The sequence below is a fragment of the Peromyscus leucopus genome, chromosome 2 (assembly GCF_004664715.2).
Source record: "Peromyscus leucopus breed LL Stock chromosome 2, UCI_PerLeu_2.1, whole genome shotgun sequence".
NCBI classification, from domain to species: domain Eukaryota; kingdom Metazoa; phylum Chordata; class Mammalia; order Rodentia; family Cricetidae; genus Peromyscus; species Peromyscus leucopus.
In genome coordinates, this window is record NC_051064.1 from 29,320,240 (window position 1) to 29,331,731 (window position 11,492).

At 38.5% G+C, this 11,492-nt stretch overlaps 1 protein-coding gene across 1 annotated transcript in view; it reads right to left on the reverse strand.

The window, feature by feature from the left end:
• Positions 1-8,893, reverse strand: part of Rgs20 (regulator of G protein signaling 20) — a 130,648-nt gene extending 121,755 nt beyond the window's left edge. Inside the window, exons 1-2 of the mRNA XM_028893660.2 lie at positions 8,548-8,893; positions 3,098-3,105 (exon numbers count right to left, since the gene is read on the reverse strand). Coding sequence (XP_028749493.1) covers positions 3,098-3,105; positions 8,548-8,712 — 173 coding nt within the window. The 5' untranslated portion in view covers positions 8,713-8,893. The remainder of the gene's footprint in view (positions 1-3,097; positions 3,106-8,547) is intronic.
• Positions 8,894-11,492: the final 2,599 nt, after the last annotated feature.

An 11,492-nucleotide genomic window follows, 5' to 3' on the forward strand; every position in this document is an offset into this window, starting at 1 on the left:
CACTTTTTAGTTATTCTAGATAGTAATATTTTGTTAAGATTATGATTATAACATTTATCCCTTCCCTTTCCTTCCTCCAAGCCCTCCCAAATACCCCTCCCTGATCTCCTTCAAATTCGTGGCATCATTTCCACTAATTGTTATTGCATGCATCTATGTATTTGTCTTAGTTACTGTTCTATTGCTGTGAAGAGGCACCATGACCAAGTCAACTCTTATAGCATTTAGTTGGAAGCTTTCTTATAGTTTTTGAGGGTATAGTAGTTTGAATGTATTGGCTCCCATAATCTCATAGGGAGTGGCACTATTATATTTGTGGCTTTGTTGGAGTGGGTATGGCCTTGTTGTAGGAAATATGTCACTGTGGGGACCGGGTTTTGAGATCTTTTGCTTAGGTTTTGGTCAGTGTCACAGTCAAGTGACTTCCTGTTGCCTGCAAGATGTAGGTCTCTCAGCTACCACAGCACCATGTCTGCCTGCATGCCATCATGCTCCCTGTCTTGATAATAATGGACTAAACCTCTGAAACTGTAAGTCACTCCAATTAAATGTTTTCTTTATAAGAGTTGCTATGGTCATGGTGTCTTTTCACAGTAATAAAAACCCTAGCTAAGACAGAGGGTTAGTTCATGTCATCATGTTGTGGAGCAGACAGGCATTGTGATGAAGCAGTAGCTGAAAGCTTTAGGTTCTGATCCACAGGCAGAAAGAGACACTGGATCAAGTGTTGGCTTGTAAAACTTCAAAACCTTCCCCCCCAGTAATACACCTTCTCCAACAAGGCCATACCTCCCAATCCTTCTCAAACAGTTCTACTAACTTAGGACCAAACATTCAAACATATGAGCCTATGGAGTAGAGTACAGTCTGGCCCCAAACCCTACATATATACACACATATATTCCTAAATGCAACCCCTTGAGTTTGTATAATGTTACTTGTATGTATGTCTAAATTTCCAGTACTAGGCATGGTATCCTCTTGTTGAGTGGGTCTTAAGTGCAATTAAAGAGTTGTTGGTTACTGCCAAGGTATGTGTGCCACTACTTCATCCATAGGGTTATTGTGATATGCTAAGTTATTGATGTGGCTTACAGATGTCATAGCTAGGTAGGACTGTTGGTTGTTTCCCTCCTTTGGAAGCATTCATGCCACCCTCTTGTACCATGAAAGCCAGTCCTCATGAAGGGGACATTCAGATCACTTCCAGAAAAGGGATCTCTGGTTCTTGTTTCTGAACTGCATGGTGTCTTCAGAAATAGGGACGTAGGCTGTGGGATATCTTTCTGTACACTGTGAATATGTATTGCTCTGATTGGTTGATAAATAAAGCTGCATTAGTCTATGGCAGGGCAGGATGGAGCCAGGTGGGAAAATCCAAGAGAAAGAGTGAAAGGAGAAAGGAGAGGAGATGCCAGCCTGATGTCTAAGAAGCAACATGCCAGCAGACTTTGGGACTTTGGGGCCAGATGAGACCTGAGAAAAGCTACATTTTGACACCCAGACATGGTAGCAAGAATTTCCACCCAAAACCCGAGAAAGCTTTAAGAAAAGATTCTAAAATGGAGTTAAAAACAGCTTCCTAGTTGTGTCTCTCAGGCAAGCTGTGATATAGAGACATCACAGTGTGCAGGCTTGACCTTCAGCATGGTGGATTCCTGCCCTGGTACATACAGGTGTCTCAAGCTAGGAGCATGCTGTGTGGCAGATTTAGCTTTTGCTAGTACAGACAAAAAAAAAAAGTTTCTGGTCTACATGCTACTTGTTGGAAGCATAGACCCACTGCCTCCCAGAGTTGTTGGTAGGCTTACCTCTGCCATGTTTGGAAACTGAGGTGGGCAAGGTCAGCAGTCAAGGCTGTCACTTTGGTCCTAGCCATGCTGCAGTTTAAAACAATGGTCAGAAGGTATACACAATCATGAAGAAGAAATATATAGTCTTAAAATAATAAAATAGGCCTTTAAAAAGAATAAAGTAATATAAAAAAATAAGCCACATAAAGATGGAAATTACACAGAAAGCCTGGATTATATTGTCTTTGGGATTTTTAACTGCAGAAAGACATTTGATTGTAAAGGCTACTCAGTTAAACCAATATGTATATTTTAAAGGTGTCTTGACTTCAAATTTTGAGTCTAAGGATATGTTGCTTTAGAAAGGAGGCTCTCCTTTGTTTCCACAGGAAGCAAGAGGCTATGAATTTGTTTCAGGTTAAGATGGATCAGATTTGATCAAGAGAGACCTCCTAAACCCTGACAGGTGGTATCTATCAACAAATATGTCTTCCCAAGATTTGACCATTATTTTGAATTTTCTCAGTATCCCCATAAGATTGCCAGCACCCCAGCCAGCAGGAAGTAATGTGAGAAGCTACACCCAATTTTCCAAAATACTATTTATAAAGGTTTATTTTTATTTAAAGGCAGGTTAATTGTAAATGCAATCCCTTTCTAAAGAAGAAAAAGGGATGTAGATATGATAGGATAAAAGGGTAGATTATTGAATCTACTTTTAAAGAGCAACAACTTTTTAAAAATGTTTTACATTGCTATGGATTTTAGTTTATTGGTATAAATTTAAAGTTAATTTTGTTATAGTGTATGTATATTTCTACTCTTGTTTAAGGTATTCTGTTTATGCAACTCATTTAAAATTATAATATGTAATTAAGAAATACAGATTAATTAATCTATGATAATCAAACTTATAGTGTTAAACTTTTAGGTATATAAAGATATATTTCAAATAGGTAATCTTCAAACACTTCAAAGATCTACAGAATATGGCATTTAAAATGTTTTAAGAACTTAGACTTTTCTGGACACTGAGACATGTCTGCTTCTGGCAGCACCAATCTACTTCAAAAAGATGATGGGCATTGAAGAAACTCCATATAGAGTTTGCTTTATTTATGGCTAAAGGTAGCCATTTGGGCAAGAAACTGTTCTTGCCTGGACTGCTTGACAATATGTTGTATAAACTAGACATGCAGGACCTATGAGAAAATGACCACTAAACTTTGCCTAAACAGGGCGAGATGGTCCTTCTGGTTCCTGCTTCACAGAAGATACTGCCAGACATTCTGCAGGACACAGAGGGAAACGACTGATGAACTTTGCCAATAGGTGAGACAATCCTTCAAATTTCCTGCTTCATGAAAATGTCTGCCAGAGACTCTACACCTGTAGGCTAAAGCCGGATGCCCCAATGTTGTAGAAGAACTTTGGATGACTGTCCAGACAGCCACAGCTCTGTCATCCTAGATTTTTGGAAGTTGCTTACAATGTACTTTCTATTTACGTAGGTAGTATTATATCCTTCTGGGGTCTTTGGTGGAATTGAAGACTAGATAGTTATAATTATAACTTCCCTTAATTATGATAAAAGATAAATTAGATAAAAAACTTTAAACTCACAAAAATAGGATAAAATATTTTCTTTAATTTTGCCAAATAGAAATGGACTAGATATTGTAACTATAATTCTTGCTTTATAGCTGTTTTGTTATATGTAATTTTACTACATTAATGTTAAAACTTTTCTTTCTTTCTTTTTTTTTTTTTTTGGTTTTTCAAGACAGGGTTTCTTTGTGTAGCTTTGCACCTTTCCTGGAACTCACTTGGTAGCCCAGGCTGGCCTCGAACTCACAGAGATCTGCCTGCCTCTGCCTCCCGAGTGCTGGGATTAAAGGTGTGCACCACCACCGCCCGGCTAAAACTTTTCTTTTTGATTAGACAGAAAAGGAGAAGTACACAGGGTGTCTTTCTGTACTCTGTGAGTATGTGTTGCTCTGATTGGTTGATAAATAAAGCTGCATTGGCAGGGCAGGATGGAGCCAGGTGGGAAAATCCAAGAGAGAGAGTGAAAGGAGAAAGGAGAGGAGAGGAGACACCAGCCTGCTACCCAAGGAGCAGCAAGATGCCAGCATACTGGTAACACCATGACCATATAGAGAAATGTGGGCCTGTGCAGCTGGGTGAGACCTGAGAAACTTATGGCTACAGATTTACCTTCCTCCACTGGGGGGAGGGGTGGCAGTAGCCATGGGCAACAGCAATAGGCTGTATGTTTTGGGAGTCTCTTAGACATCTCTGGCCAACAACTCAAAAGAGGACTTCTCATGTTTAATATTGGGGTTTTTGTTAGTTGGTCTTTGGCTCTTAAGAGGGAGTACCATCATCCCAGAAAAGAAAAATTCATTCTAACTAAATATGTATATATATATACACTAAATTCTGTGCATTACAGGTTTTGGTGTTTTTGTTTTTGTTTTGTTTTGTTTTGTTTCTGTTTGTTTTTTGTAAATAGTTTAATTCCTTATGGCTTTTTCAGGCATTCTTTTTTGTGTACTAATATTTTTATAGTTATTTTTTTTCCATTTTAGCCATTCTGCTAGATATGTAGTATTTTTTCTCACTATGGTTTTAATTTGCTGTTGTCTGTGGCTGATAATAATGGACATCTTTCCATGTATCTGTCTTCTTTAGATGCTATTTGATAAACTATCACTTTATAACTTTTCTCTATATTCTAGTTAGATTGTTTTCTTTTTCTGAGTTTTTTAAACTTGATACCAGGACTTTAGTAGATTCAGGCTAGTTGTTGGTGTAATATCCCCATAAGCTCATGTGTCTGAAAACTTGGACCCCATGTGTTAGCACTGCTTTGGAAGGTTGTCGAACATTTAGGAGATGCAGGATTACTAGAAGTGGGTAACTAGGGATGGATCTGAGATTTTATAGCCTGACTTTACTTCCTGTCCATGTTCTGCCAAGATGTGAGGATGTCAAGAGTCCAGGTTACACAATCCTGCCACCTTGGAGACATCTGCCACCATCATGCCTTCCCTACCATGGTAGACTATATCCCCTCAAACTGTAAGACAAAACAGACCCTTATTGGCGTTTGCTAAGTTTTTGTTACCACAATAAGAAAAGTAACTAATTCAGGAGGTTTACAGATTATTCCTTGCCATTTAAAGCTCATCTTTCCATACTTTTTTTTTTTCCAAGACAGGGTTTCTTTTTGTGTGTGTGTGTGTGTGTGTGTGTGTGTGTGTGTGTGTGTGTGTGTGTGTGTTTAAAGTAAAAAGGCAGTGTTTTCTTTCTTTTTTTTTAATTAAGAAATTTTCTACTTACCCTGCATATCACCCACAGATCCCACCTCCTCCCATCCCCCAGCCCTCCCTCCCTAGCCACTCCACATCCCCACATCCCCCAAATCAAGGTCTCCCATGGGGAGTCAGCAGAGCCTGGCACACTGAGCCTAGGCAGGTCCAAGCCCCTCCCTGCTGCACCAAGGCTGCGCAAGGTGCCACACTGCAGGCACTGGGCTCCCAAAAGCCTGCCCATGCAGACAGGGTTTCTTTATGTCATCCTGGAACTCACTCTGTAGACCAGGCTGGTCTCAAACTCACAGAGATTCATCTGCCTCTGCCTCCCAACTGGTAGGATTAAAGGCATGTGCCACCACTTGGCCATCTTTCATACTCTTAATAGAGGTTTTTATAGACCAATTTAAAATAATTCTGATAAGGCACAATTTATTGACTCTTTTTCTTTTACTAACTATGTTTTTGAGGTTTACATTTTTGCCTAGTGTTATATTCTCTCTCATTTTTCTTCTAAGTGTGTTACAGTCTTCTGTACAGTTGCTTGTGGCCCATTTTTGATGAGTTTTTCTGAAGTGTGAGGCTGAGCTTGAGGAATTTTGAAGGGTTTTCTTGCTAACCCCTCAGCATTAAGCTCCATTTTGCCTGTGTTCCCCTTTTCTATTTGTATGAGTTACTATTTTTTTTCAATTCTTAGAGATTATTTCATGTCTACTTTATATTTTGCTCCTTCCTTTTTCTTCAGAGCCTTTGCAGTAATTTTTACCCTGACGGATGATATACTATCTCTTATTGTTTTACTACCAAACTGATTTGAAAGAATGTAATCACATATGTATTCTATGTTAGTCTTGCACAATGCTGATAATATGACAGTATATTTGTTTTTCCAGTATATTATAAATTAATAGAGAAGAGGTGATATGTTTTCCCCTATCTTTTTAAAATTCTCCACAGTATCTAGTCCAAGGTTTTGCAGATAACAACAGTTCATTGATTTGTAGAATCCAAATAATTGAGTATACCAAACTTTCATTTTCTAGGGAGAGACATGTATCATCTGTACATTCAAATAAAATATGGAAAGTTTTCTTTAAAGACAAAGTGGGGCTAAAGGAACAGTAACATAACAATGGAACCACTGACTGCTCTTGTCACTGGTTGCTATAAAGGCTGGAACCTGATTGATTATTCAGAGTAACAAGGTCGAGAAGACAGATTGGATTGCCCAGGACCAACAGTGTGCAGGGGACTTTAGAATGTTGTCTGAAGATGTCATGGTGATTCTTAAATTCCTTGACATTCTGTTTTCATGTGATTCCATGTAAAACACATCCATTACAGATCTGAAACTTTAATAGCACACACATATATATGTATATATATATAATAAGTATCTGTATTATATAGTTATATAAAGTTGTATAAGTATCCAATTGCATACACAGTTGGCTTTCTTTACCTAAGGGTTCCATATCCTATACATCTGCATATTTGGATTCGACCAACCACAGTCTAAAAATTATATACACATGTATTATATAAATAACATATTTTAAATTGCTTCTACACTGAGTATATGCAGATTTTTTCTTGTTATTTCTAAATAATTCAGAATAATAATTCTTTGAATAACATTTTTGTTATTTAAGTATTATAAGTAATCTAGATATGAGTTAAAATATCCTGGACTATATGCATACATTATACAAATACTATATCATTTATATAGGGAACTTTGAACATCTGATGGTTTTCATATCAGGTGAGTCCTATAACCAGTCTCCCCAAATACAGATGGAGATACATACACACACACACACACACACACACACACACACACACATACACTACATACATTACACACACACACACACACACACATTTGTTGTCTATTTTTTCAAAGTATCATCTAATTTATGGCTTGGAGAAATCTCTTTTGAATATTGCTTACTTTTAGATACTTGCTAATGAAGAACTCCTAGTTGGTGGGTTATAAACAAAGGAAAAGAAGACAGACATAAAAGACACAAAATGGGGCTGGGCGTAGATCTAGGTGGAGTTAAGTGGAGGAGTTGGTGGTAAATATGATCAAAATACATTGTATAAAATTCTCAAAGAATTGATAAAAATGTTCATTAAAATAAATAAAGGACTCCTACCCATGATACCCTTTCATTTTAGTTTCAGTTCAGTTTCATCTTAGTGACAATGCTCAGCCAGTTGTGGGGTGCGCATTGTTAATGACAGGATACTAAGGCTTTGGAGTTTGAGGCCAGTTTTAGCTACCTAGTGAAACCCTACCTGAAACACTCAAAATGACCAGCTGATCAAATAAACCCTTGTTTTAGTTGATGACCATGGTAGGAGTGGCAGAAATTCATAGTCTACTCACACACATCAGAAAATTAAAATTATTTCTACAGAAAAAGATTCACAAAAAATTTATTATTCTTTAACCTTTCTTCTGCTTGTGTCAACTAGTTAAAATAACATCAGGGGAAAGATCTAGAGAAGGAAGTACAGAGTCTGCCATATAATGATCAGGATATAAGCCATGACTGAGGGACAGCTGAGTTTTTCACTGCTGACTGACATATTTGGACGGGTTTTCTGTGGGTTTGCAATGTTTATTCCTGAGCTCTGCCAACTATTTCTTTAACATTGACACAAACCCATTCCTTTCCATACCAGTAACTGTTAAGAGATACTTCTATAAATAGTTAAGAGGATTTGCAGTCTTAAACTGTACATTCTGCAAGGAAACATACAACACTGAATAGGAAGAATGTCACTCTGTAATAAGATGATCTAATGGCAGAAACTCACACTTAGGAAAGTCACTTTAGGGAGCTATACATTTTAAAAATAGCATTTCTTAGTTCTTTCATATTTATGTTCCTATAGAAATTTATTGTGATTCTGTAGTAATGTTTTAGAAAGAAGTCTATTTTTTATTTCACAATTATTTGGCATATAGTATTTATATCAGAAAATATTCAAGTGTTAATAGCAATAGCTAAAGAAACTAAGTACAGGATTTCTGCTTTTAAAGACATCTCATAAAAAGAAACAAACAGCCAAAGCTGTGGGGATGTGGCTCAGTGGCTGAGCACCTGCTTAGCATGCCTGAGGCCAAGGCTTCAGTTTCAAGCACAAAAGCATAACAAGTAAACAAACAACCACAAACCATTAAACAAAACAAGAACTCAGACAAAAAAGCAGTGGCAAAGGGAAGCTGTTTAGGATGGAGAGACCTGGACATCAGGTAAGTTTCAAGTTTTTACATTGCCTGTAGTTTGTTTCAAAAGTATTCTTGACAAATCCTCACTAATGCACTGTGAATAATGACACTAAAACTGGCTGCTGGCTTCACATTCTTTACAGATTAAGCTTTTCCCCAGCAAAGTCAGTGGGGATTGTGAAGATCGTCTTACCTTGACACCGGTCCCAGCCTGAGAGTCTTTATTTTCTGTGTCTTGGTGAACACTGGGGTTATAATCTCTCTCTGCTCTGAACAGGGGCAGCAATTGTGCCCAGGCAGCCTGCCGGGGAAGATGCTCCTCGAGGTACTCTTGGTTTTCTTGGGAAAGGCTGGGCATGCTTTTTCAACAAGTACCTCACAAGGAGCTTGTCATCTGGTTTTACCACACCAGTGGATCCTCTTTGTTCTTCGGTTGGTTAATGTTGGACTGTGTCTGCGTATGCTGGGCACCTTCCCAAAAAGTTACACTAAGCAAAGCAAAAGGCTGATCAAAAGGCTGATCCATTCTGTGGATCAGTAGTGGCTTATCCACTTATCTTTTTTTCCCAGGTGGAACTGCTCATTGAGTGTGCATGTCATGACTGCCCTCTGTAGGTGGGAAAGTAAATTTTTTTTTTCGTTAAACACTGGGCGATAGCATTGTGTTTCAAGTGAGAACAAGCTGAACAAAAGGCAAGCAAACGTGTTGTAAATGCTCTTCCATGGCATCCCATGCCGTTCACAGTACCTTTCTGATTTTCCTCATGCCTTTTGCCTTTCTGAAAGCAACGCCCTTCAAAACTCCATGAAACCAGTGCTGCTGCTGCTGCTGCAGCTGCTCAGTGGCTGTGTCGGTATAGGGAGGAGCCTCATCACAGAGAAATGTCATAAAGTGAAACTTGGATGCATCTGCAAGTGGCTCAAGTATAGAAAGAAGGAAAAGTTGTTTTTTTAAAAAACATTTATTATTTTAAGTTATGAGTGTGTATATTGGTTTTTATATGGGTGTGCACCTGTGTATGTGCCCACTGTGGCCATACGAATCTGACCTCTTGGAGTTGGAGTTATTGGTGGCTGTGAGGCACTAGATGTGGGTGCTGGAAATTGAACTTGCATCCTTTCGAAGAGCAGCAAACTCTTAACCATTGAGCCATCTCTTTAGCCACAAGGCATACATTTTTCAAGAACATTTTCAGTCTGAAACCATGGCTGCAGATCCCATGAATATGAAGTACAAATATATATGCACTGTGTTTTGCTCATGACACATGCCTTTTGGGACCACAGATGTAGTGTCTTTTAGTTTTTTATGGATAGTGAAATGCATACAAGCAGTTAGCTCATTGGTAATCAAGTACTTTCTTTTTCCCTGTTCACTATAGGTTAATTTGAGTAGGTGGCATCATTTTGTTTTTATTAATGGATTTTATAGACAACATGCAATTAATGAAAAGTCTTTTGATGTTTTTATGTATAACACACACATAAAATAAAAATTTCCTTGAAACAGGAAAACCTTGCTCTGAGAACTGGCTGAAGAACATGATTTGTGATCTTGGGTTTCAGCCTCTGTCTGCAGATGCTGAGGAATGGTGCCATTGTACTCTGCAGCAGGGGGCACATCAGCCAGCACCGGGCAAGGCAGTAACATTGAGCCTATAATCTGAGGTGCACAGAAGAGCTGTGGCTTTCCTGAGCTGTGGCATTCACAACACATTTGCTTGCCTTTTGTTAGCTTGTTCTCATGTGAAACACAGTGCTACAGCAGTGTTCTAGTATGTGCTCCAAGGAGCGTTCTGTGGCATATAGATCACTGCCTATCCTGTCTCTCTTTCTTGGCCCATTTCCTTCCCTTTGGCTGCAGAAGTTTTATCTTGACTTATGGCATGAGACACATAGACAAATCTTCAAATAGTGTATAAGCGTCAGTAGCAACATGAAGGTATAAACATTGAAGGTTTAGATTAGGAATCAACTAGGCCTGAATTGCTGCCTGAGGATGTTCCAAGAGAACAGCAAGCAAAGAACTGACTGTATTTTGCCTGTGTCCAAAGAACCTGAGTAATTCTGACTTATTAGTAATTCAGGCCCCCAGGTCATGGTATAGTATCACCCACACTTAGGGTGAGTCTCCTCATCTCAATTACCCCAATTTAGAAACTCCCTCTCAGATATGCCAAGAGGTTCATCTTCTTTTTTAAAAAATCATTTATTTTTATGCTATGTACATTGGTGTTTTGCCATGGGCATGGGGTCTCCTGGAAATAGAGTTACAGATAGTTGTGAGCTGCCTTGTGGGTGCTGGGAATTGAACACGAGTCTTCTGGAAGAGCAGTCAGTCTTAACCACTGAGCCATTTCTTCAGCCACCAAGTTTCATCTTCTATGTGATTCTAGATTATGTCAAACTGACAATCTTCACCATCATATGGCTGTTTTTGAACTTTTCTTGCCCACAACGCAAAAGTCACTCAGGCTCCTCACAAAACTTCGTGTTTTTCATGTCCTTCTGCTCTGCTTCTTACTTTCTTTCACCGTAGATTAAAATAAGCTCAGTGAACAGTAATTCAGTTTTTGCCCAAATATACAATATTATATATAAAATGCTTTTATGTGATAGGCATATAATAGGCTAAGGCCTGAATTCAAACTGACTTATGAAAGAAGTCATGTGGGTGGTACAAAGGAACATTTGGAAAGACAGAACATCTCTTCTAATCTCATCCTATTTCAGTTTCACTCACAGTCAACCCACAGGCCATAGCTGCTAAGTTATTAATGGAAATTGTAGGAAGAAAGGATTTCCATATTTGGTTTCTCAGGTGTTTGCTTCAAATTCCCACCCTCTCAGATAATCTTGACATCTCATGGTTTTTATTAGGATCCACACATTTTGGCCATCTGCATCTATTCTTTGTTGCCAAGGTACCCACTATGACATGGACTCCAACAGTAGAAATAGCCAGAGTATTAAAATCTTAATTCGCTTGTTAAATGTGGGTACAAATGATGGTGGAAAATGTAGGATGCTGGTTGAAGACCGAAGGGAGTTGTTCTGAGAACAAAAAGATAGGGGATATATTTAGATGAATATCTAGTTTGTCAGTTGTTTCTTGGACTGGAAATAAAGCAGGCATTT